The sequence below is a fragment of the Thrips palmi genome, unplaced genomic scaffold, assembly GCF_012932325.1.
Source record: "Thrips palmi isolate BJ-2018 unplaced genomic scaffold, TpBJ-2018v1 HiC_scaffold_10, whole genome shotgun sequence".
NCBI classification, from domain to species: domain Eukaryota; kingdom Metazoa; phylum Arthropoda; class Insecta; order Thysanoptera; family Thripidae; genus Thrips; species Thrips palmi.
The window spans coordinates 5,505,108-5,531,401 of NW_023144621.1; the positions used below are offsets into that span (position 1 = coordinate 5,505,108).

The 26,294-nt window shown below is 54.3% G+C and overlaps 2 protein-coding genes across 2 annotated transcripts in view; both read right to left on the minus strand.

Annotated features, from left to right (window-relative positions):
• Positions 1 to 3,935: 3,935 nt before the first annotated feature.
• LOC117648445 (putative cyclin-dependent serine/threonine-protein kinase DDB_G0272797/DDB_G0274007) lies at positions 3,936 to 14,300 on the minus strand. The gene is made up of 5 exons (XM_034390951.1): positions 14,197 to 14,300; positions 9,691 to 9,774; positions 6,077 to 6,193; positions 4,931 to 5,209; positions 3,936 to 4,851 (listed from the first exon to the last, which is right to left on the minus strand). The coding sequence occupies exons 2-5, from the start codon at positions 9,761 to 9,763 to the stop codon at positions 4,799 to 4,801; spliced, it is 522 nt and encodes a 173-aa protein (XP_034246842.1). The 5' UTR covers positions 9,764 to 9,774; positions 14,197 to 14,300; the 3' UTR covers positions 3,936 to 4,798.
• Positions 11,399 to 26,294, minus strand: part of LOC117654496 (dachshund homolog 1-like) — a 28,071-nt gene continuing 13,175 nt past the window's right edge. Inside the window, exons 2-9 of the mRNA XM_034401163.1 lie at positions 25,341 to 25,373; positions 16,599 to 16,732; positions 15,449 to 15,626; positions 15,323 to 15,373; positions 14,867 to 14,934; positions 14,593 to 14,793; positions 14,427 to 14,499; positions 11,399 to 11,411 (exon numbers count right to left, since the gene is read on the minus strand). Coding sequence (XP_034257054.1) covers positions 11,399 to 11,411; positions 14,427 to 14,499; positions 14,593 to 14,793; positions 14,867 to 14,934; positions 15,323 to 15,373; positions 15,449 to 15,626; positions 16,599 to 16,732; positions 25,341 to 25,373 — 751 coding nt within the window. The remainder of the gene's footprint in view (positions 11,412 to 14,426; positions 14,500 to 14,592; positions 14,794 to 14,866; positions 14,935 to 15,322; positions 15,374 to 15,448; positions 15,627 to 16,598; positions 16,733 to 25,340; positions 25,374 to 26,294) is intronic.

A 26,294-nucleotide genomic window follows, 5' to 3' on the forward strand; every position in this document is an offset into this window, starting at 1 on the left:
AGCGGGTGAAGGTGTGATGGCGTCAACACTTTTCCAGTTTTTTCTTTATTCTTTTTTTTGGCTTTTTTTAGCTGCTTTCTTTGGTCGAGCTTGCGGTAAACACGTGTCCTCTTGACGAAAAAGCACCTTGAACGGGGGGCGCCTAAGGTGAGTGTAATGTATGTTGGTGGAGTGAAGAGGGCGCTGCAGATGCTTTTTCACACACACGCCAGCACACTCACACACACACACAGAGCATGCACTCCGCGAAAACGGCGACACTCACAGGGATGTAAAATCCGCGAATCTTTTATCCCCCCTCGCTCTCCGGCGCGTGAGAGACACAGTACTTTCTCGCACTGCAAACGGTCCAAAAGCATGACTTTGAAATCGTCTCCGACTGACTCTCGATGGTGTCTTGCTGTGTCACCGCCACGGACCCTACTGCAGCAGGCCGCGTTGGTGACGCCACGACCAACAACCGGCTATCTGTCGCTAGGAGGGCCGGTCAGTTACGCGGCTCTGCACCACAAACAACAACAACGAGAACGGCAGCAATGGCAGCAACAACAACAACAAGGACATGATCCCCGTGCCGCCGGGCCGCTCACGTGACCGCGATCCGTCTTCCGCGGACGTCTGGAAATAATCATGCTGCTGTCTGAAAGGCGAGATTTTGAGGGATGCAAATCCCAGGACCGACCCGCGCGCGCACACACGCATACACACACACACACACACACACACACACACACACACACACACACGCACACACACGCGCACACACGCGCACACACACACACACGCGCCGAGGTGATCAGTCGTTATTATCAAACCTCTCTCTCTCTCCCTCTGCTTTTCCCAGGACTGACTCCTTTGGCACACACCGACACAGCGTTTGTCGGACCAACAGGCAGACAGACGGACGGACAGACAGACACTTATCCATCATGCAGCGTAACGTAGTCGTCACTTGTCTGCCGTTCGTCACAGAGGACGTGCCGAAAGAGTTGTCCACTGCAACTGTGAATTTCTCACGGCGTGGTGCGCAACTGGGGCAGAAGGGGGAGGGCAAAGTGTGTCGCGAGGCAGTCGGTGTCGCGGGTGAGCCGGAGGTGCCGGGGAACAACGCTCACTTGTTGCACGCGGATAACAGCACCCGTTCGGAGTATCTTTTTCGCGTTTGAGCACTCAGTGAGAATGGTTCTACTCGATTCATGTTACGTACGAAAGTCATGTCTCTTCTCTGCAGGCGGAACGGACTGCAGGGAATGCCCAACAGTCTGCTCGGAGATGTCTAAGCTCATCAAATGCAAGCAACCAGCCTGGCTCTGGTACAAATCAACTTACGTACTTGAGTACGATTCTCCTCGGAAAGTGGGTCACTGCGTGGAGCTGATTTTTTCCCCTTCGGCGTGTATCTCCAGAAGTGTCCTTTTCGGACGGCTGGCTCTCCTTGGAATTGGAAACACTCTCCCTTTCACAGTCGGGAATCGCGACCGCGGTGGCTCATGTCTGTATTGTGGCGTCTGCCTCCACTCCCCTCGCCGTGCGCTGCGCGGTGCTGCGCGTTTCTGCGCGGTGCTGCGCGTCCGTTGTTCGACCGTTGTGCCGAGTCACTGCGATATTGTCAACGCGACGTCCTAATGTGCCCCTCAATGGCTTCATGGCTGCGATACCCACACTCCATGACGTTTCCAGAATGAAATCTTGGCACTGACCCTCGCGACAGTCAATCACATTTCTTTTTATTTCAAATCAATTGATTATTTATATTTTTTTAGCAAGGCGCCAAGTCATGTCTATGATTTAGACAGCAATGATGATACGCAAGAGATGACGACAGTAAAATCAAATAAATAATTGATTTTCACGTTTTTAAAAGAGTTGTCACGGTAACTGTAGGCATTTTTTTTAGGAATCAAATTTTCTCAAAAATGATTTTAATAATACTGGTGGTCATGCGCTTTTTTTTTGTTTTCCTGCTGTTTTTTTTCTTTCAGCGCAAAAGGTAACTTTGGAAATGAGATCGGGTTGGGCGGACCAGTTCGTCCGCAGCAATGGCAAGTCCTCGTCCACTCCATCACGTCCTCTGCTGACGTCCCTTTCATCGCCCGGCCACTTTTAATGCATTTTTATTTCCCATTCAACTGCGCCCAAAGATTACGGCGGCCCTTTTGAAAGCGACGCCTGTGTCACTCACTGGAGAAAAGTCAGCGCCTTGCATAAGTCTCGCGCATGGCTATCGGCCGCGGTCGCGGATTTTTATTATGATTGATGGCGGAGCCAGGCGGTGGCCCGCCGGGGTGACTGGCGGATTTGTAACGAAATTTGCCTATTTGGTTGCGAGGGGTGGCCCTGCCCGCCCGGCCCGCCGCCTTGTCTACAGAAGCCGAGATGAAAGATAAATTAGTTTCACCGCCCTTCCTCTCAGCACAGTTATTGCTCGTCTTCTTTGTGCGAGTCTTTTTCTCACGTAGTCGTACACTTCTTATTCCGGAAAGAAGAAGAAGAAGAAGAAGAAGAAGAAGAAGAAGAAGAAGAAGAAGAAGAAGAAGAAGAAGAAGAAGAAGAAGAAGAAGAAGAACTGAAATTTTATAAATTACCACAGGAGGAGAAGAAGTAGACACCGGTTGAAGTGAGAAGGAAATGTTTTTTGACAGTTTCGATTGGCGTGACGTCACCTTGGCCGGCTGGCGCTGCTGGCGCTGCTAGCATTGCCGCGCGCTCCGCGGCGTGACGCGGTGTGACCAACGTGTCCAGGGCTCCAGTCGGCTCCAGTCGTCCAGCTGAGGATTGTGCAACGCGTCGCACAAAGGAGCGCAAGGTGGTCGGATTCTTTGCGGTCCGGTCAGAAAAAAAAGACTCAACGACGAGGAACCACGAGGAGGAAACTAGCCACCATTGCCCAAGTGCTGGCGCGAGCAGTCACTTCCCGTGCAGTGCCGTTGAGAGGAAAGAGGAAAGAAAAAAAACGGGAGCGGGCACCGGGATTGGAACCCGAGCCCCCGCGATGGTGAATGGTCAGAGATTTGCGTTCGGCCCTCGTCAACACCGAGGCTGAGTCCCATTGTTAGCTGACCCCCCGGTAGATAACAGATAGTCCGGCGCTATCGACAACAATGACACAGGACGTGGGGCCAGGGGCGTACGTGCGTGTGCAGGTGAATGTGTGTGTGCATGTGTGTGTGCGCGTGTGTGTGTTGGCAATAAACTCGTGTGTCCCTCCGCGGATTCATCACGACTGTTGTTACGGTGCAAATCTGTTGACATTGCAGCCGATTGACCTGTGGATTGCCTGACCGGGGCCAGCCAGGCGCGCCCAGCACTGCACTCGCGCCCCATGCAAATTTCCGTCTCTTTGTGCCATTGTTGTTTCGGAGTGTTGCGGCAGCGGTTTGGTTTGCCACGCACGCGAGGGTCTTTTGCGTCTGTTGGTTTCGAGCTCTGAAGACCAGCGTGTGACACCCGGCGTCTCTTTGCCTTTTCAAACACCTTTTCCCCCTCCGGGCGCGGACGCCGCGACGCGAACAGCGAGGATCCGGCTGACACAGCCGTCGTCGTCGCGGACTCCGCGGAGTGGGGGAGGGAGCCGCGGGGGCGTAGCGGGGGCGGCGCGGGGGCGTGGGGGCGGCGCGGCGTCGCGGTGGCCCAACGGAATGCCCCCGGCGGGGCTCAGCCCGGCTTTGCCCGCGCATTGGTCTGAATGTCTGTCTGTTTGCCCCCTCCACTCGGCAGCGCCACGACGCCCCTCGAGGCGCCCCACCCCGCCCCGCCCGCCCCGCCCCGCCACGCCCCACGCAGTGTCACCGCCCATTTCGGCACTGGAGTGGATCGCCCCCTTGGAAGGAGAAGTGTCTACCATTTCTCTCAGCAAACACGTTGTGGAGGAAAAGAGTGCGCAGAACCATTTTTGGTCTGTTGGGGTTACAAAAAAGAAGAACAGCAACACAGACTCATTTTTTAAGGTACAGGTTTATTCAAAGACGCCATCAAACTGCTGAGACTTTTCGCCCGACAGCCTCGAGCTTGTAGTTTCAATGTAAAAAGGGCTCCCAAAGCTACTATAATTATGCCAAGGAAAGGGGTTAAGAACAATGTGACGGCGCTACTCGTTGGGAGCGAAAGGAAGTGACCTAAAGTTTGTTGAAGCAGGCGAGGTCTCTGGCGTTATCAACAAAGCTTTGACTTATGCCAACGATTCTACGACGATCCGCTTATGCTAGATATAATATATAATTCACATGAAGTATCACAAAAATTTCTTAAAGTGTAAAGGGCTCTCGAGCCACGTTAATAGCTACTAGTATACTTAAAATCATTCCGTTGCGACATGTACACGATTACTGACAACGATCGCTACTTCGCAAATCGAATAACACAAACTGGGCAGTGCATTGCTGAGTGAAGAGCTGCATTTTTTTTCGGTGGGAAGGTTTGGCTCGACTAAGACGGAAGCGACGCTGTAGTTTTAGTGGTTTTTATGAACCAATTGGTTCAACTGTTTCATAAATGTAGCATTGCTAGGCGATATGGGAACGGGTATAAATTATGCCAGTGCACACGAAAACTGTACAGTTAACACTGGATCGTTACATTATATTTACATCTACACTGTACACACTTAAATTACTTTGTACAATTTGTCTTCAATCACCCTCAAAATGGGCTCTCTATAAATAAGTTATAAAAGATGGAGCTTAGGTACGACTGAAAGAAGAAGCCATCGTATTTACACACGTATACCAACAGTTCCGTTCACTAAATTACACCGGCTTAGTTTTCTAGAGAAGGAAAACGGGTTTCTTATTGGGCAATCTTACGACGCCCCTCCGAAGAGCACCGAGTTTTTGTAGTAGCTTGCCCGCGAATCTGGAATCGAAAGCGAAAGAGAAACGTTAATGTCGAATAAAGTCGACCGAATATCAAACTCGAATCACACCACACCTACCAAGCACAGCGGGCGACTGGCGTTCTCTGTCGGGCACAGGTGAGGTCTGCTGGTGTTTCTGTTGCTGAAGCTGCTGCTGTTGCTGTTGTTGTTGATGTTGTTGCTGATGTTGCTGTTGCAGTTGCTGCTGTTGTTGGTGCTGGCCGTGGTGGTGAAGTTGGTGGTGCTGCGGCTGTGGCGACGGCGAGCCCTGCTTCGGTACTTCCGGTTGCGGCTCCAGCTTCTGCTGGTCCCCAGGCTTCGACTTCCGGTCCAGGTCCAGCTCCCTCGGCACGACATCTGTGTGCAGAACGGTGCAAACTCACAGCTGGTGCAAGGTCAACGGCCGCAAGCCCCCCACCGATTGGATGACCGCAGGGGGAACTCCTTCTCAGCTCTTAGCGTAACAATCCAATTCCTTAACCATTTTTTTCGCAGTGCCTTCCATGTCACCATACGGCGCGGCCATGCTGTACCGTCCCGGCTGATTACAGAGCACCGCCGCCATCTTCGATACAATTTGACACAAAATGAATATGCGGTCGGCGGGCAATTTGAAAAGAGTATCATTACCAGAAAGGGCAAGGCTGGTCCTTACGGTGCCCTTTGATGACGGTCATTTCTGCTTAGTGTCTCGGACAAAACGGTCAAGGCGTAGCCGCTGTCTCTCTCGCACTCGTGGCGAGACCCGCGGGGGTGCGAGAGAGACAGAGCGACGCTGTGCGGAATCGCCCTGGAGGGATCGGGTTTCGCTTGCACCGCACTGCGCCAATGCAGCCCGTGATCGACTAAAAGTACACTCTGATTGATGAGGCGAGGTAACGAGAGAGAGAGAGAGAGAGAGAGAGAGAGAGAGAGAGAGAGAGAGAGAGAGAGAGAGAGAGAGAGAGAGAGAGAGAGAAAAGACGAGTTGGAATGACAGGCTTGGTTCTGTTCCGTCGCCTCGGATCAGCCGCGTCCCGAAGCGTCCGAACGGCGTGCAAGGCCACTGGGGCTCAAGTTGCAGCAGACTTGGGGGCGGGGGTGCACGGGGAGTGCGTGAGGTTGCCGTCGGGTTGCCGGGGGGCACTGTGACCGAACGTAACGTAGGTTGCATCTGCATGCCTTCCAACAGACTGACTCTAATCGCCCCGTCCCGCCCCGTGAGTGCGAGAGAGAGGTCCTTACCGTTGCCTCCGCGCAGGGCGTCCTCCAGCTGCGCGCGCCGCTTCATCTCCAGCTCCAGCTGCTCCTGGAGGCGCCGCCGGGCTTTCCTCTCTTTCTGGAGTCGCTTCTGCCACAACACTGCAACACACGGAAAACGGAGGAAGTCAGAAAAACCGCTCGGAGTGGGAAAAAAAACAACAACAACACCCTACAGTGCTCGGTGTTTCGCAGACGACATTTAAATTCGATCCAGCCGGGGCGATGTCAGGTAGTCCGCTTGCCGGCTTTCTGTGTGGCTGGATCGAAGGATTGTTGATTTGACACAGCAGGGTCTTTTTCCCTCCGCGTTTGCTCTGCCTGCGGACTGATTCCGAAATACTCGTGTCGTCACTCTGTCTCCCTCGCACCCATACGGGACAACCCCGTGAGCGCGCGAGAGAGACGGGCCGACGGAATAACGATTCTCCGGAACGGCTCTCGACTGACTGAGTGATTCTTTAATTCAATTACACATCGGTCGTGGCCAAGGGGATCCGGTTTCGAATGCGCCTCGTCACACGTCGCCCCTCCGTGTCGCCCGCCGTGTCGCCAGCCACGTCGCTGTCACGTCGCTGTCACGTCGTCACGCCGTCGTCACAATCGTCACAACAACAAAAAAAACAAAAAAACATTGAGTTTGGGAGGATTTGAACCCGGGCACTCAACGTCTCCGACCCACACTCTTAGCGCCTGAGCTATCAAAACTGGCGGGATGCTGGCTTTTGGCGGCAACAGCTGCGAAGCGTGGTGGGGAAAGGGGAACGGAAGGACGCGTCACGGTCACTCAACAACAACAACAACCGGGCGTTGCAATTGCCTCAATTCTTGTTGGTTTTACCGCCAAAAGTTTAAGTTCTAACACCACTAGTAATTTTTCAAAGTTGTAAAACAGTGCTGAACTGTGCCTGGAGAAATGATGATACCCTTGAAATCCAGGGGGAAACAAGGAGCAAACACGACAGCCTGGACCAACTGGTTACTTGGAATATTGATGCTCGCTGGTCCAGCAAAGCCCCCTAAGCCCCGAGTCGCCCGGACTGTATCATCTCGACAATGAGAAGGCCGCGCCACCAGCAGGAACACAGCAACGCCGGCAACACACCCCGCCAAGCCCTCCCCGGTGTCCGGTGACAGCGCCTCCCGGCGGGCCGCCTCTCTCGCACCCACGGGGCGTCCCGCAGGGCCGCGAGGGAGGGAGAGAGATAGAGAGCTCGGACTGCAGCCCTTCCCTTTGCATTGCGTCTGTTGTCCGTCGTAAACTGGACCGAGTCTCGGGCCGCTTCTTAGTGGCAATCGCACTTAATTAAATCCAGGGGGAGAAACGGGAGCTGACTCGGATTCGGGTTCGCATTAGCGCGGGGCCTGCAAGGGGCCTGCAAGGGGCCCTGGAAGGGGCGAGGCCGCGCCGCACGCCATTGTCTTGGGGCGGGCCTGGGGCGGGCAAGGCAACCTCTAAGATCACTTGGGTCAGAAATCGCGTCAACGCACTTTATCCGATCCAAACTAATATTTCTGGGAGGCGTCTTCCCAGCTCTGGATTTTTATGCGTGAAGCATCGTTCCTCTCGGTGCGAAAGCTAGGCCATCCAGTGCCCGTCGACGGCGTCTGCAGCCTCACGACACCGAATTGGTAGGGAACGCACCGTGCCTATAGACGCGCAAATTAGCGCTAAACGCGTGAGAGTGTGACAACGTTGCTAAGCGCGCGTCGCGGCACTGCGTGTGGTCCGCGCGGCGCGGGTGTTCGAACCCGGGACCTTTCGGCCCCGCGGTCTGCGTCGTTGACCGCGCGGCCACGGCGACGCCGCCCTGCAGACGCCGGCCGGAATGAAATATGGTGAAGGGACTGAAGGCATTTGGGACTGAAAGGTCAGATTGGGCGACGCCATTAGGAAACCGCGTCAGTGGAGCCAGTAGTCCGGGACGTCGGGGAAGACCTCGAAGGGGAAGGCCATTGTGCAGTGTGTCCCCGGGGACGCCATGAAATCCACATCCAGACGCTGATTAGCAGCGTAGCGGCGTAGCGGCGACCAAGCGCCGTCTAAGACATGCAGACCGAGACCCAGGCCGTCCCGGGGGAGCGGCCGGCCCGGCACTGTCCTTCCAGTGTCGCCTGGAAATTAGTCCGTCTGTCTGTCTGTCTGGCTGGCTGGCTGTTTAGGTCTGATTTTCTGTCTGTCCGTCTGTCTGTCTGTCTGTCTGTCCACCGGCGATAACACAGCAACACGAGTTTAGTGCGCGTTTCGGTCACACACACACACACACAACACACACACACACACACAACACACGTCGAATTGAAAATGGTCTTGTGCGCTTTAAGCACGTGCTGCGCCTTATCTTCCGCGGGCACCTGAGAGGTAACAACAACAACAACTAACAGCAACGAAAACAACAACAGTTCTGAGACAGCCATCGCGACCTTTTCCGGAAATGTCGTCTGCTGGGCCCCGCCGCCTAATTTGCGTGACTGCCATAAACCGTCCAAAATGACATATCAATTCGTCCGTTATGTTTCCCCGAAAAAAAAAGGTGTAGATCGGAGGAATCGAAACCGGAAGCAGAAAAACGGAACAATAACTTGGCGGCCATCTCGGCTTGGAGATGTGGTCCGTTGCGGCTAACGAGACAGAAGAAAAGTCGTCCAGGTCGGTGTCCTTTGGTACTTTGGTGGCAAAAAGATATTGAAACGGCAGCCGGATGCGCTATGACAGACTGCGGAAATGACGGGTGCTTTTAAACGAGAAGGCGCTGGCGCGGCCAGCGCGCTGCTACAGTGAAATAGACCGGGCAGCGCCGCCTTGGCTGCCTCGACGGTCAATAACAACCCCGACTTTTGCCGCCGCCCGAGCGGAACCTTTTCCTGCAAGGCGGTGGTCACGCAGCGCGACGACGGAGAGGAGGGAGATGTGCGAGACCGCGGCACGGCACGGTTCGGGTTTCCCACCACCGCACAGTGGGCCAGAAGACCGGCGGAGGCGGCCAAAAGTCCAGACGCATTTTTAGCTCCAGAGTCGCTAAGCAGGACTCGAACCGAATGTGTGACCCACCAATGGATTGCTCGTCCTGAGAGCGATCCGCATTGGTGGGGTCACACGCTCGGTCCGAGTCCCATTTAGCGACTCTGGAGCTCAAAACGCGTCCGGGATTTTGAGCGCCTCCACCGGTCTTCTGGCCCACTGGGCACCAGCCTAGCTCAGCCGAGCTCTAGCGCCCCTGCCGTGGCGAGGGTAGGCAACCCGGCGGCACTTCTGTGTGACGGGACGGTATCGCCACGGCGGCGACCCGCTACAGAATCAGTCTGCCAGAAGATGACCCCCGTGTTTAGCAGTGTGCCCGATGGGCTGATGGGGCGTGACGCGGCCAATCACACGCGTTGTACGCACACCGGAAGAGAAAGCGAGGCGCGTCCGAACACGCCGCACTGCACTGCAAAGGCGGACTTCGCGGCTTCGCGAGGCGAGTAGCGCTGGAGCGCAGACTTCAGGCTTGTCAATCGTTTGAAACGGAATCGAATCGAAACAAGGCTGCTCCGATTCGATTAAAAAACAAACCAGATATGCGAGATTTTCAAATTTTGAGAAGTTGTGTACTCACTTCTCGTCCTCGTCTCGTCCATGAGCTGCCTCTCCAGACTCTCCTTGAGCTCCCGCTCGCGCAGCACGTCCATCTTGAGCTCGGCTGCAACACAGGGAAGCACCACCAATTTGTAGAGCGTGTGTCCTTGACGTCCCCGTCGAAGGCGTGGCCCGGGCACCTGTTTGGACAGCCACGCCAGCCACGCGTCCACCGACAACAGGTAGCAGCAGATGCACCCGTGCCGTCTGTCTGTCTGTCTGCCTGCCTGTCGCTCTGCTCGTCTGTCTGTCTGTCTGTCTGTCTGTCTGTCTGTCTGCATGTCCATTCCGATCAATGTGCAGTCAAAAGTCTGAGCGTGCGCCGGACGGCAGAGATGTAATCAGTCAGTCACTCAGCTAGAAATGTCGTTGCACGTCGCATCGAGTATCGTTCAGAAAACTATCATGTTCCCAAACAAATGAAAGAAAGAAAGAAAGAAAGAAAGAAAGAAAGAAAGAAAGAAAGAAAGAAAGAAAGAAAGAAAGAAAGAAAGAAAGAAAGAAAGAAAGAAAGAAAGAAAGAAAAAATATGTGAGCATTGTATTTTTTTTAAATAACGAAAAACAGGATGGACAAAGTGTGGCACTTTGCATGCAACTTGGACGCACTCAGTAACCCACGTTCACACACACACACACGCGCGCACACACGCACGCGCACACACACAGACACACACACACACACACACACACACACACACAAGCGCATTTACACACTTGCAGGCGCTTTGTCTGCGCTTCTTTGCGTGTGCGGGAGTTGAACAACTTAACACGTCTGTGCGCGAATAAAATTTGCAGTTGAGTGCCCCGCCGTGGCGGACTCGGCCGCGCCGCGGCGCTAGCCATCGCTTTACGAGTCAGTGTTGCAGCGACCCGGCAACAACAACAAGCAGCCGCAACAACAACAACAACGCCGACGACAAGCGGGAAACGCAACATGCACCCGAACGGACACACAGTTTCTCCTCGGCAACGCCCCACTGTAGATAAACCGATCATCCACAAAGACAGCCTATCGCTGGGGCGGGCGGAGGAAGCGAGAGGGAGGGGGGAAAAGGGGGGGGGGTCAGAGGGGCGCCAGTCATTCAAGGGAGGCAGTGTGAAGGTCTGGCGGGTCATGGATCGCGGGTACTGCAAAATCCAACAGGGTTTTTTTTCCTGCAGATCTTAATCCACGAATTGAAATGAACCAAACGTTAGTTTTTAGTTTTCAGCTGCGACTGTTGAGTTTTATTTTTACGTATCGCAAGCCCTAGTTCAGTTTCAGACTCGGTCTCTCTCCAGGCAATGTCCGTCCCAAGGCTGGCCCAAGGTTGGTGCGAGGCCAGTGCAAAAGGGCATTTGCATTTGAGTTTAATGTCTGTGGCTATGAGAGCAGCGCTGGCTGTGGGTGCTTCCTCTCCCACAGGTGATGTCTCCATGCCCCGGCCAGTGGTTAATTGATTTGAATCTCGCATCAATAAAAGAAGTCCTTTCCTTCCCGGACTGGAAAGCGAACAAGCCTTTCGATTTATTGGCCGAGCGCGGCTGATTAAACAAATCATCTTCCAACAACGGAAAGCAGCGGGCAACATGCGCCTGGCAAATGATACTCGCGTCCGTTAATGAATACATGAAAGTAATCAGGCACGACGCGCCGTTAGGAGAAGCGGACAGGCCTTATGGGAACGGGCGCCTAGGAATGCAGTGTCATTCACATTCACTACGCAAAAATAAACAAAAAAACTAAACAAAAACAAAAATTTTTTAAAAAAAAAACAACTTTAAAATAATAAAAAAGACCTAAAAAACACAACAATAATAAAAAACTAAAAAAACACTTTAGATCCCCACCCTCACAAAAAAAGACAAAATCACGAACTTTTTGCAGCCTTTGGTGCGCGGTGAAAAAAAAAACGTCGACTACCTTTTTGAGACAGACGGTACCACTTTAGCGGAGGAGCCTTGCCGGTCCTCGTTGGACCGATTTACTTGAGCACTTTGTACGGATTTACGGAGCTGACACCAGTGCCGCGCGCACGAGCCCACTGCGTGCGAGTGTGTGAGTGTGTGCGTGTATGTGTGAAGTGGGGAGGGGAGGGGGGAGCGGGAGGTTGGACGAATTGCTACTGCTGCTTCGTTGGAACACACGCGTTGTTCTCAATGTTTCTGCCTGCCTCGCTCTCGTGCATCTTCAGGCCTCTATCCCTCTCTCTTTCTTGCACACACACACACACACACACACACACACACACACACACACACACACACACACACACACACACACACACACCTTAAGTTTATTACTAAAAAGCAAACCCAAAAACAACCAAAATTTTTCGAAAAAAAAAGATAACCGCAGAAACAACCAAAAAAAGAATGCGTTCGATTAAAAATGAGCGGCGTTTTTAATTAGGGTTGAACTATTTGCCGAGGCCGCGAACGTCTGAGTAAACACTGACCGTCTGAGTGACAGCGTCCTGCACAAACAATTGTAATAAATTGGGGGGCCGCGCGCGCTTCGCATGTTTCGCTTGTTTGCTTTGGCCGGCCGACAAACGTACGGACGGACAGACAGACAGGCAGACGGGCAGACGGGCAGGCACGTGTCCGAATGGCTCGAGCGACACTCGCACAGGTACTCGAGTTCTCACTCGGCGCTATCAAAGCGCGCTACCCGTGCAATACAGGCGAGTGCCCAGTACCCCCCCCCTCTTTCCCCTCCCTCCCTTTTCTAACTTCGCCCTCTCTCGTTTCGCCGACTACCTGAACGAATGCCACTCGTCTACTCCTAGTACTAAAATACTGACCGCTACTGCTTTGTTTTCCGCTAGACTACGGTAAAAAACGGTTCCTGGTTTTCCCTGGAAACCCATGGAAATAGCCAATGATCGCCACAGGCTACCTGAGGAAAACCGGGAACCGTGTTTGCCAGCGCAACCATGAGTCAACCATCAACAACAATAACAACAAAAATAGCAACAACAACAACAACAACAAACAATAGTAATAACAATAAAACGCGGCGAGCGCAACACGAATCGCGCGGAGTGCCGCGTGTGCCTCGCATTCCAGCGGGTTGAGTTAGGCCCTTTGTCGCACACGTGAAAGGGGGCCTGGAGAGGGGGAGGGAGAGAGGGGGGTGGAGGGGGAGGGGGAAGTCCAGCTTCTCTGGTCCGCAGCGACCATCAGTGGTCAGGGCCGCATCGGAGCCGCTAAAAGGTTGCCCTTTATTGTTCGACTGTCACCCGATATGGACTTGTGTGTGTGTATGTGTGTGTGTGTGTTGGTCAAGATAGGGTTGCCACTCAGTCCGTTCGGCGTGTCGCGGCGCGGAGAGGACTTTTTCTGCGGCATTTCGAAATTACACGTCCGTGATTTTCTTTCAGCACTTTTCAGCAGAGACAGACAGACATATAGACAGACTGACACACGCACTCTCACACACAAACACACGCTTTACTCAGACACTCACACTCACAAAGTCGCTGTCGGTGTCGGAACACAAACGAAAACCAAGAGGAGCAAAAGAAGGGGCGCGCAAAATGGTCACACACAGGTGTCGGCGGGCGCGCATCGCTTAGCAACCGACATAGGAGACGGACGGTTATGGAGCGCAGAGTACGCCCCGTGCCACATTAGCGAGAGAGAGAGAGAGAGAGAGAGAGAGAGAGAGAGAGAGAGACAGAGAGAGACAGAGAGAGAGACAGAGAGAGAGAGAGAGAGAGAGAGAGAGAGAGAGAGAGAGAGAGAGAGAGAGAGAGGAGGGAGGGAGAGAGAGAGAGAGAGAGACGCTCTCACGCGCCGACCTGACCCCCACACCATAAAGTCGCGACGGCGCCCGTATTTCTCGGACGCTGAAACGCGGTCCGTGTTCGGCGGTGTCGGGCCGGACGCTACTCGAAGGCGCTAAATTGGAGCGCCGATTCGAGATATCGATGCCGAGGGGGAACATCGAGAGAATCGAAAGCCGCCTTTTTACCTCTAAATCTATGACATTGTCATCAAAGGTCCATTGGAACGGGCGTGACAATACTACTTGTATTACCGACGGTTTTGTTAGAAAAAAAATAATTGCAAAATACTGTGGCGGAGTGAAAATTTTGAACTTGTTGTTGACCGCTTTGAGTCACCGCCGATCCAACCGGACATAAAAAATTAAAACGTATGAAAACAACAACAAAAATGTTGGTCACGCTGTCTGCGGGGCGGCGGGGCGGCGGGGCGGCGTGGGGTGTCGACGCGACGCGGATGTCAACGGGGGTGGCTGTGATACGATCTGGAGGGTGGCTCCCCTGATGTATTCCGAGCGGCCTCCGGGGACGGCGCGGCTAGCGCGGCCAGGACGCTTTGCAGTCGACGTATGCTGGTCCAGCGCCATAAACGTCAGCGCGTCCTTTGTCATGCGGCTGGCAAGTGGCGCGCGGGCGTCGCGGGTTCTACTCCCGCCCGGAGAGAATTTTTTTCGCGCGTTTGCCTTGCGTTTAGGTCTCCGCGATGACACTCACCTTTGTCCAGGTCCACCTGCTGCTCCTGGGCGCGCGCGTTCTCGGCGGCGACCTTGAGCAGGCGCTGGATGTTGCGGAGCAGCGCCGTGGTGCCCAGGGCGCCCCCCCCGCCCCCGCTGCCGCTGCCGCCCCCGCTCTCGTCGTCGCTGTCCCCGCGGCCGCCCCCGGCCAGGTCCACGGCCGCGGTGCCCACGGCGGCCGCCCCCAGCGCCGAGCCGTACGGGGGCGGGGACGCCGCCGGCGGCGAGCTGCCCACCCTGGCGGCGTGGCCGTCGGCCAGGTCTGGAAGAGACGGTCGCCACACTGAGTGGAAGTGAGCAAAAAGAAAAAGGCTTACATTTACATCTCCGCGACGGCAAAAGTACCCTGCGGGTCCGTTTACTGCCTGGTTCTCACCTGAGGGTCGGGGCTCCTCGTCGTCCTCGGGGTTCGATATGACGTCATCCTCGTCGTCGTCCTTGTCCGAGACCCCGGGGTCGCTGTCGGACTGGTCCGCGGGCGACGCGGCCCCCGAGCCCCTGGAGTCGGCGCCGGAGCCCGGGCCGCCCCCCGCCGCCTTGGAGAGGTTCAGCACCGGGCTGTGGCCGTTGGGGGAGCCTGTCGAACACCCACGTCTCGTCACCAAATTCCCACAATTTCCACAGTTTTCCGGTGTACGACGAAAACTCACCGTTATGTGAGGTTAGGTTCCGCGGCCGGTTGTCTAGGCCGTCGGGGTCCCCTCTCTCGTGCTGCATCCTGCAACAGGTTCGTTCGTTTGCAATTAACTCAAAGAGCGAGCGCAAAACAAAACATTTTATAAAAAATCTGCGGATCCTGGCGGGAGTTGAACTCGCGCCGCGGCCTGCGTGACCACCCTCAAAGCGCATTGACAAGCCGACCGCGATAACGTATTGGCTTTGCTTTTAGTTTTGCACTCCCCTTTTTGAATTCCCGCGCAATCATCCGCGGAATGCATGAAGCACTGCCAACCCAACACAACGCGGCGCCCCCGCCAGGTTGGCCAATAACAAAATTATTGCGTCACTTGCGCACCGCCGGGGACAGTGACAAAAACTTCATTTTAGTGTGATTGACGTGGGAAAGCTTGCGTCCAAACTAAAGGCAGAGAAAAAGAAAGACTCACCTCTCCAAGTGCTTGACGATGTCTTCGTACGCCGCGCGGCAGTTCTCCCAGCTGCGGCGAAAGGCGAATGAGGTTAGGGGGCGAGTGCAACACTGGGGGCCAAAAAAGAAGTGGCAACACACTCACTTTGCGATGGCCTCCATGCCGGGGAGCCCCGCGGGGGGCTTGGGGTGCGGCCCCGCCTGGGGCGCCAGGGGCGGAAGCCCCGGCGACAGCAGCGGGTGTTGGTACAACTGCTGCATGGCCTGGAGGTGCGAGGGCGGCGCGTTGTACCCGTTGGACAGCAGGGGGGACTTGTCGGAGCCTGGAACAGGTCGCCACAACGTCTCAAAGGGAGTCGCTGAGGACACTTTCCACGTGAGTTCCCGGACAGATGGCCGACTGATGGAATACATCTCATTGTTTATGCACCCAACCCCTTTCCGCCCCCCGGACTGTTGCAGTGTCCGCGTCGAGCCGATCGCTGTCGTCGGCGACCTCGAACCCGAATTCGAGTGGCTTTTGCACTTTGGCGCCTTGGCGGCTTCGCGGCTTCGCGCCCAGGCCGCTCATGCACCGCTCTCCGTCTCTCTCGCTCGCGTGGGGCCGGCCGGCAGGGTGCGAGAGAGACGGAGAGAGAGCCTCCCTCGCCCCGAGGGCGTCTTTACAGCCCCGCAGGGAGACGCGCTGGGCAAATACGCGGCGCCTCCTCGATCCCTTCAAGTGTTTTCATCTGATTTTCGACTTTGGGTGCCGCAGAAAAAAGGGAAAAGTGGCTTGCACGCGTCGCGCCGCGTCGCGCTCGGTCTGTCTGTGTGCGGTTTGCCGGCAGCGCGCCACCCCAACCAGCTACTTGACTTCGGCACGCACGGGCTAGGTGCGGCCTCCCCTCTCTCCCTCCCACCCTCTTCCACGATCGGATTGGCAGGATTAGAACACCAACTCCTTCTAGCGCCCGCCCTTTTAGAAAGGCTTATTCAGACCTCTCCGACGCGCACGTCGCGTTCCCTGTGGCTGTTTGAGGTGCGGTTTGAACAGCCGCACAGTGGGTCAGACGGCCCGTGGAGGCGGCCAAAACTGTACACGCGTTTTGAGCTCCAGGGTCGCTAAATGGGGCTCGAACCGAACGTGTGGCCTCACCAATGGATTTTTCTCCGAATGAGGAATCCATTGGTGGGGTCAAACGTACGGTTCGAGTCCCGTTAAGCGATTGTGGGGAGCTCAAAACGCGTCGAGAGTTTCAACCGCCTCCACCGGTCTTCTGGCCCACCGTGCGCCAAAAAGGCCCTTGTCTTACCTGCGAGGTGGCCGTTCTCGAAGGGCGCGAAGTCTCCGTTCTCCAGGCGGTGCTTCTTGAGCTGGGGGTGGCCCTGCAGGCTGGCGGGGAGGGTCAGGCCCAGGGGGAGGCGCTTGGGCGGCCGCCCCGCGCGACTGCAACAGAAAGGGGCATTTCCGGTCAGGACTGGCGGGCGGTGAGTTTCAAACAAGCAGGACAACCCTAAACAAGACAAAAAACAATTCGCAAAAAGAAAGTTGGAGGCGGCGGGAGTCGAACCCAAGTCAGGCGGCACTTTTTGGTTTCTTCTTTCTCTTTCTTTTTCGAGCAGTGAGCCGGGCTCAGACAGCGGTAATAACACTGCTGGTCGGCTTCTGGACTGAATCCAAGACGAACAGGGCGATTCCTTTCAGATTGCCCTCGACGTATGGCTTTCATCTCCAACTTTGTGGGTTTCAACATCATTTGGAATGGACACGCCTCTCTAAATAATCTCTGCGAAACTTCACAGTGGCGGCACTGCGCTTCTTCAGAGGTCCAGTAAACGCGCGTTTGATACACAAGCGCGGCTCTGACGAATGTGGAACACTGCCAGAAAGACGGGGCCGACTCGTGTTTTCTTTCTGGCAGGGTGCAGTACGTGGTCGCAAGGCTTAGCGCGGCCCCTTCGTTATTATTTATCTTACATTTCACTGCAGAAAGCAATGCAACCTCATGCTGGGGTGGCGGCGACGCGACGCGATGGGGTTGGGGGTGAGTTGTCGTAATGCCTTTCAATATCCCTTTTATTATTTTTCAATCGTCACGCTCGCAGAGTAAGACGTCGCCGCACCTTTCGGAAACAAGATATTCGTCACACGCCATCTTTTTCTTTTAAATTGCTACGTGCAGCCCTTTTTGGGGAGGACTGTACCGCGCCGCAGCCGCCCCACAGTGGGCGAGAAGACCGGCCGAGGCGGTCAAAACCCTTGAAGCGTTTTGAGCTCCTGAGTTGCTAAACAACAGGACTCCAACCGAACGTGTGGCCCCACCAATGGATTGCTCTCCGAACGAGTGGGGTCCATTGGTGGGGTCACACGTTCGGTTCGGGTCCTGTTTAGCGACTCTGGAGCTGAACACGCTGCTAGGATTTTGACCGCCTCCACCGGCCCTCGGCCCACTGTGCGCCCTCCGCGGCGCTGTTCCACAGTGTCATATTACAGGGAAAGGGTTGTACAGTCCGAGAGCCAAGTGTTGCCAACTGCGGCCCGGGCCTCGCGCCGTTACGGGGACACGCGCCGCCTCACAGCGCCGACTAACCAGTCCAAAATCGCCCGCGTAAAAGTTTACGGTTATTGGCGCCAAGACGCTCCGACCAATTTGGTAATTGGCGGCAAAGACGCTCGCCGTGCGGTCTCCACTCTGACTGTGTGTGTGTGTGTGTGTGTGTGTGTGTGTGTGTGTGTGTGTGTGAGAGAGAGAGAGAGAGAGAGAGAGAGAGAGAGAGAGAGAGAGAGAGAGAGAGAGAGAGAGAGAGAGAGAGAGAGAGAGAGACGACGTGTGGCGAGGGACGTCGGGCGATGAGGACAATTGAAATAGGATATGTTATTGCTTCTGATGGCGATGACGCGGCTGTTTGCGGGGGTGGGGAAAAGGAGAGGAAACTGAGAAGGGGTTGGTCGTGAGACGGAGCGGTGCGAAGGTGTGCGGGGAGACGGCGACGACGACGACGACAACAACAACAAGACGACGTGCATCAAGTCAAGGGAAGGATGAAAAATAAGGGTGAAAAAAATTCCAGTGTGTAATGAGGATCGCGCTGTGCTTTTGCTGTTGTTGTTTTTGTTGATTATTCGTCTCCACGCGCTAATCAGGGAGCGTTATGATTTCGCACGCCTTTTGCGGATACGGCTCTCTCTCTTTCTCTCTCTCTCTCTCCCTCTCTCTTCTCTCTCTCTCTCTCTCTCTCTCTCTCTCTCTCTCTCTCTCTCTCTCTCTCTCTCTCTCTCTCTCTCATCCGGCTCGGCGCGTGGGCGAAGTGTGCGATGCGGCGGGGGTGGCTGGGGGTGAGGAGGCCACCACCGTGGGAGGGGGAGGGGTCATCAGCCGGAGGGAAGACAAGGTTCGTCGTGACAGGCAAGTTTTTTTTTTCTTTTCAAATTCTGTGAAAAAGCTAAAAAATTATTTTAAAAATCTCATCATACTGCCTTTGAGTGCCTATGAAATACTTTTGTCCTAAACCCAACATCAATGTCAAAGTTGCTATGAAGTATACATACCCTTTCACACCTCGAAAAAAGATTTCTATAGTTTTTCGGCTATCACTCCACATTGCAAAACCCTAAAACAGGGGTTGAAGTGTGTCGCAACTGTCCACCGAGTGTGGGTCAAGAGACGTTGCAAACAGTCGGAGCAACGAGCTGAAAATGGTGGCAAGGGCAAACACACCACCAGCAGTACCGCCACTTCACACACACATTCACACTCACACACACAGTCGCACACACTCGCTCACTCCCCCATTACGAAGTCAGTCGGGCGTGCGATTGCCTCTAAACAGCCCAAAACGGCGATTTCCTCCTCAAACCCCCATATATTTATTGATATCAGTTGGCGGCGCGCGGCGTTCATTCTTTTTGCTCTGTTTACCTCATAAAGAGCACCGCGAGTGGCTTCCCTTTTTTTCGGCTTTTTGTGTTTCGTTTTGTAGTCGTACTTTCGCGAGGGGTGGCTTCGGAAGGGATGCGGAGAGTGGGACAGAATGGGGAAAGATGGGTTATGCAGCTGCATGTCTGCGTATTTTTCGTGCGGTTTTATAGACTGACCTTTTTTGTTTTTTTATTTGTGCAAAGAAGCGAACGACGCTCCTCAAGCCGGTCACTCCCCCCCCTGGCCTCTCTCTTTCTTTCTCTCTACCGGCTCCTCCCTCGTGTTCGAGTTTGACAGTCGGCGAGACCTCAACAAAGTTGTGTTTGTACTTGGCTGCGGTTGGAGGTGCCAGGGAAAAAAAGAAAATTCTGGTTTTGCTTTATAGGTCACGTCTTTTCTCTCTCCTCCGTGACTTCTTTTTCATTTCGCGTCGTGGAGTATGAGAAATATAGCGGCGCTGTGATGAACTCGCCATGGAACCGGAGTGGACACGCCGTGGGAATTCTTTATTGGCAGGTATGAGAAATATCGGTTGCGTGTCAGTGAGTGCAGAGCAGAGCCTGCACCTTATTGCCCGTCTGGGGAACCACTTGGCAGAGCCCTGGCAAAGCTCCTCAGGATTTCTTACTTGTGTGCATGGGAGGTGACGCCGGGGCTACCGAGGCGGCCCCCGAAGTGAATGGACCAGGGTTCGAGTCCCGCTGGCTGCCGACGTCCATAGTCTTTTTTCCCCTGACCGGCAACTCGACACTGCTGAAAAAATATGTTGGAAATTCCTGGAGAATTTGTGGGGGCGAAGTTGCCACACAACTTTCAAAAATCTCAAAAACTCCAACGCACTTTTCAGGGAATTCCCACATATTTTTGAAATAACTTTTCAAATAATTTTTGAGTAGAAAGACGAGATAGACTCCCTGAATGTGTCACCACTGCCAACCTAGGGCGAAGTGATCACTGGGAGAACTTGCTGGATCTTTTCACGGCCTTCCGTTGCACCGCACCAAACCGCACCTTCGGTGGGGAAAGTGGCCCACGAAACTGAACCGGGTGCAAAGTTTTGGACAGTTGGTACGGCTGCATGGCGTGCCTGGCAGTGCCCGCGCGCCAATAAGACTGCCAACCTGCGGGCAACAAACTCGCACGCCCGTAACTTAAGACCCAAGATGCACCGACCCATAAATAAGCCTCTCCCGATTCCCATAAATGATTTTTTGTTTACATTTGTAGGTACACGATGACGCATACGTGTTTCTGCGACATGAATGTTATAAAGTTGTAGGAGCGTTCGCGTTGCGTGGCTGGCAGCGCCTGGCAGCGCGCACCAGACACTTTCGGCCGTAATTCAATTTTGAGGCATTTGCTGCAGCAGTGTCTGCAGCAGGGTATCGTAAAGGCCCTTCTGACGGACAGACAAACAAAACCCTTCACGTGTCCTCGAGTAATTTAGCATTACGGACCTTCGTTTTCCGCCAATAACAGAAGTCATTTTCCAACTCGACACGGAATATCATTTCGCGTGCCAGGCGCTCTGTGGCGTGACTGGCCGCTCTTTGCCAAACAAACGCGACTGAATATTGACTCACCCCTTCACTCACACTCCCCCCTCCCCCTCTTGCTAGCAGCCAATGATGTCCAGTTTGCCACACGTAGCCTGAAGTGTAGTCAGCTCGAAGAAAATAAAAGTTGTCACGAACCTCCAGAAATTTTGCTATTGACACTGAATTGAATGATGAGAGTACTATTCTTTTCAAAGCACCTGCGCATACTTTTTCCAAAGAAATAAAATTGAAGAGACTTTTAAAAAATTCCTGTAACGAAAAACAAATTTTTTGTAAGTTGCACAGACTGAGCCGGCGAGCATTCGCGAGGGTGGAACGCAATAAGAACCAACAAGACAAACGAACACAAGGAGGGGGCGGCGATCGGAAGCGCAGTCAGTTTAATTTGAAACGCAATCTGCGTATAGTTTCCGGTTAAGAAGTATTCGTGCACGAAACAGCGCCAACACGGCAGCGCCCCATTGATTGGCTGTTGGCTACACTGCAATAACGGGGAGAGGAAACGCATCGTGGGCTCCCGATTCCGAGTCGATTCATTCCTCTCTCCCTCTCTCCCTCTCTGTTTCCTCCTTCGTATCTCGAGGAACATAATTAATTTGTGGCCGGGTGGCGATTCCGAAGAATGCTTCCGCTATTATTGGGTTGTCACCCGGGGCGGGCCGCGGGCCGCCGGGAGGCCTCTGCCCGCCTCTGCCTCCCGCAGCCGTCTAGTCTTTTTTCCCTCCTTTCCCTTCATTTAAATTTGGCGAGGCGGCGATGGCTGGCACCCCTGATGCCTGCTAATGGGCACTCCGTCCCACTGCCTGGGCACTGCCTGGGCACTGCCTGGCAGAGACGCTGTCTCTCTCGCACCCGTGCGGCGGGGCCGATGAGTGCGAGTGAGACAGAGCGACCGCCTGGGCCAAGGCGGCCAAGGCCTGGGCACTCCGCGGCGCCAGTCTCGTATTCCTCCGACCATTCCGGGGCTTATGTCTCTTTCATAATTAGTGGGAAACACGGTCTCTCGCCCATTCTATTCTCTCTCTCTCTCTCTCTCTCTCTCTCTCTCTCTCTCTCTCTCTCTCTCTCTCTCTCTCTCTCTCTCTCTCTCTCTCTCTCTCTCTCTCTCTCTCTCTCTCTCCTTCTTCTCCGAGACGAAATTCACCTGGGCTCCGTGTTTTATGAAGGGCCGTGTAGCCGCGCCTCTCCCTTCGGTCCTTGATTAGTGTTGATTTTCTTCCAAGGGCCCTGCTGTCTGATTTGTCATTCAAGCTACTTTCGCTCCGACAGAGAGGAAAAATTAAAAAGGAAAAAGAAATTTTGCAGAGTATTCGAACCCGCGACTGATGGGCCGCGTCAATGAGTGTTCCCTGCTTGACTGAGCATCAAATTGAATTGTCCAATTACTCGAGGTTGGCAGTCCTGTCCATTCCGTGTCCGAGTGGCGAGTGGCCACCCTAGCTCTCAGCTAAAGTGACCGACTGGCGCGGGGCGGCGCGGGGCCGAGGCTGTCAAGATTCATTTCGGGCTGTGATTCTCACCGCCTTCTCGCTGCCGCCGCCGCGGCCCATTTGGACTTACCGCGCCGTTCCACCGCCTTCTAGCGTCTGCGCCATTACGCTCCCTCCAAACTTTTAGCGCGAAGCGAGGCGCTTCCGCGTATAAATATATGAATTATTGGATTGTCTGGCGGAGAATCATAAAATACGACACTTCCCCCTCCCCGCCTTTTAGGGAGCTCAAAAAGTAGGGAAACGGGCGCGTACAAACGGGCCGGGTGTCCGGTCGGCCGGAGTGAGAAAGGCGTGGCGGGGCGTGGCGGGGCGTGGCGGGGCGTGGCGTGGCGGGGCGTGGCGGGGCGTGCCGGGGCGTGGCGGGGCGTGGCGGGGCGTGGCGGGCCGGGCGGGCAGCGCACTGACATACCTCGTTAATTATGCAACTCATCATTGCTGTGAAGAAGCTTCATACGTGGCCCCGACACCCGAAATATCCCACGCGAATCCGAATAAAGGGAGGCGCTTCTTCTCCTTCTTCTCCTTCTTGATCTTCTTTCCAGTGACACCCAACTGGCGTGGCTCGAACCGTGACTGACGGGTGAGGATGGATTCCTTCTGCTCTGCTCACTGCATGAGTCGGTCGGATCATCATTTTGCCAGACTTACCAGCTTAGTCTGTCTCTCTTCTCGCTCGAGTGTGACTACAGGTCGCCGCCAAAGTACACCGCCAGGCCGTTCCCCGAAGGACCATTTTGCCGCACAACTCTTTTTGAAAAAGCTTACGTGCGCTCCGGAACGTTTTTCACAGAGTAACGTTGGCAGCACTACGGGTCGAATCAGAGTCGGGAATACGATTACAACAGTGGCAGCATCTTCCTTCCTCGTCTCGCAGGACCACATATCCCACGGGAGCGACGGAGACGAGAGGCGGCGGGAGGCGAACCTACAGACGCCGGGCAGCGCCCGGCACCGCCCGCCACCGCCCGGCACCGCCCCCACGGCAGTCAAATCACACACCACCTGTCACATATCTAGACAATGGCACCGCCCTCCACGCATTGTTTCATTATAAATGACCCGGCTGGCCAGACTCATTACGGGTACCATCAGTCACGGCCAACAGGTAGTCCGTGGCGCCACGAACTTCGGGTGTCTATAATCCCAAAACGTTGAGCGTTAGCGTTAAATAAAAAACCGGGTGAATTTATTTTTAAAATTCAACTTTTGAACTTATTTTATCTTGAGCACGAATCTCCAATGTTAAGATGCCGACCGCACAAAACCGAATACTGCTCAAGGGCCCTTTGCTTCTTTTTCCTCCGTCTCTGTCGCCTGACTTTTGCGTGACTGTATACCTCCCATGATGTGCCCTGCCGCTGTCGCATGCGGTTTGCGCTTCGATACATCGAACGCAACGTGAAAGGCGCAGAGAGGCCGGGCAAAAAGGAGAAGGGCAAACGAGCGGCGACTAAAATAAGTACAATACAATGTGAAATACGGAGTGCCGCCATGATGATGTTGACATGCGCACATGCATCGGTCCGCAACGGTTGTCGCGGGGTAAATCCTTTCGTCTGCCGTGCCTGGCCGCGCCTGGCCGTGCAGCCACTGTAAGACAGGCGAGGAAAATCCCTTTGTACACACAGTCTGTCGCAGAGCAACATCCAGCGCGGACGAAAAAAAAAATCAATTCGTGTTCCAAATTCCAGGGAAACGGTAGTGGTACGCAGTGTGCGTGCGTGGCGGCGGAGAGAGAGAGAGAGAGAGAGAGAGAGAGAGAGAGAGAGAGAGAGAGAGAGAGAGAGAGAGAGAGAGACAAGCGGCGTACAACACTAATGTTAGCGCAAAGCGTGTGGGCGGTGATCGGGATTAGCACGGTGTCAAAAGGACCGCGTGCCACCGTGTGTATCAGTGTACCAGTGGTGTGTGTGTGTGAGTCTGTGTGTGTGTGTGTGTCCGTCAGTGTGTTTTCTGGCTATCTCTCTGGCTCATCTCTGTCCTATTCGATACTCGTGAGAGCTCGCGCGCTAAATCAGCAGCAGTAGCCGAGGATCTTCGGCAACACGCGGGCCCCCTACGGGGTCTTCAGGTACGCACACACACTCACACACACACTCACACACACACACACACACACACACACACACAACACACAGTGAGGCGGCGGCAAAGGCGGCAAGGAGACCGCCACCTTTGTCGGTGTAGGTACGTGCGAAAAGCGACAGCTCACCGGCGGCGGCACGCCAGGGCGCCACGTCACGCGAGTGACACCTTGGTGACACCACACACACACACAGACACACACACACACACACACACACACACACACACACCTGGGAGCATTTGGCAGAGTGACGAAAAAGGGGACGGAGTGCACTACTACCGTATACCCGTATACCGCTGAGGTGAGTCACCCCCACTGAAATCCAGTCAAGTAAGGGGTCGAGTGGATTCGAATGACTACGTACTGCTCACGGAATCCAAACGTCGTAAGTTCCGGCGCTTCGTTTGCATAAAGCAAAGAGGCGCTGCTCCCTTTACCGCTCCCTTCGCTTTGGAAGATATTCCCAGATGATTAGAAATAAAAAAAGAAGCAAAAGGGAGAAAAAGGGCATAACTCCGTATTTTCATAGGTATCAACAAGACCCCCGTTACGTGCCACCCCCAACTAATAAACTCGCGTCTGATTCCCGGCGCTCTTTCCCTCGTCTGGTGTCTCTCCCTCCTTGTCCGACGTCACACTCCCTCCTTCTCTAATCTTCCCCGCGTCTCAGCCGGCGCGGATTTTCCAATTAGGTCGCAAATAAAAAGAAGGCGCCGCTCTAATTTGTATATTTTTGCGCGACGCGCAGGGGAAACGTTTCAAAATGAAAACGCTCCCCCCGCCCCGTCGCCTAAAACACACATCGCAGGTACTCGGGCGGGAAAAAAAGGGGGAAAGCGTTAGAAACCAATAATATTGCGATGGGAATGAAACCGGCAGGATTTATGACGATAGTGCGTCGATCTGCAAGAATGCCGTAACAAGATTCCTATACGGCTTTTGCTTTTACGAGCGGGTCGAAACACACTCGGATATTGACTCAAATTCTGGTTCTCACCTGTCCGTCGGGGCCCGCTGGGACATCAGGCACCTGCGAACAAAACAGAGCGTCAAATTTACTATTTGCTGAATTTTTGAATAGTTTCGTAAGTTTTCCTTAAGTCAGACTAGAAATAAACAGCAATGTCGTATGTGATAACCTTTCCCTTTGCTTATGCAATCGTACTTTTACTCATTTCCTTTGTTTTCTCGCAGGAAAGTGCATCGCCACGTCTCTGGGAAGGCAGACGAAAAAAAAAACGTGAGGCCATCTGTCGATACGTGTGCTGAGGTGTAAACCAACAGCCTTAATCGGACCGTGGCATCGGACGGACCGTGGATTCGACTCTGGAGACAGTGATAGATCTGTGTGCATGTTTGGGGCGCGGGGAGGTCCGCAGCTCCACTGCCGTGTGTGTGTGTGTGGGGGGGGGGGGGACTACTAGCTTCGAGCTGAGATTCTACATCTCGTGATTAACAATTGGAATACACATTCGTTCCGTTACTGAAACAATGCCACTGGCCTGGCCCAACAGTTTTTTGGTTTTATAAATAGCGGAAAGATACAAATGATGAGGCGGTGCCGCGGCCGACCGGCCGGCCCCCCCGCGGTGCCAACATCCATGCTCTCACCCACCCTGTCGGCGCCTAAAGTTCTTTACTGTTTACACCTTCGATCTCCCCCCTCCCCCTTCCCCCCTTTCCCCGTAGCTCCCTCTCCGTCTTATCCACCGGCTTCTTTTCCTTGTTTCTCACTTTCGGCCACTGATTAACGTGTTCGTCCCACGCGGGAATGAGCGGCCGATGTCGCCGTGAATGAATGTCTTCTTCAAATGGGCGCGTTTTATGGACTATACGCGCCTAAGTTATCAGGTGTGTGTGTGCGTGCGTGCGAGTGTGTGTGTGTGTGTGTGAGCGCGCGCGCTGCAGGACTGCCTTTTTCCCACGTTTACACCTCATGAGTCACACTGTT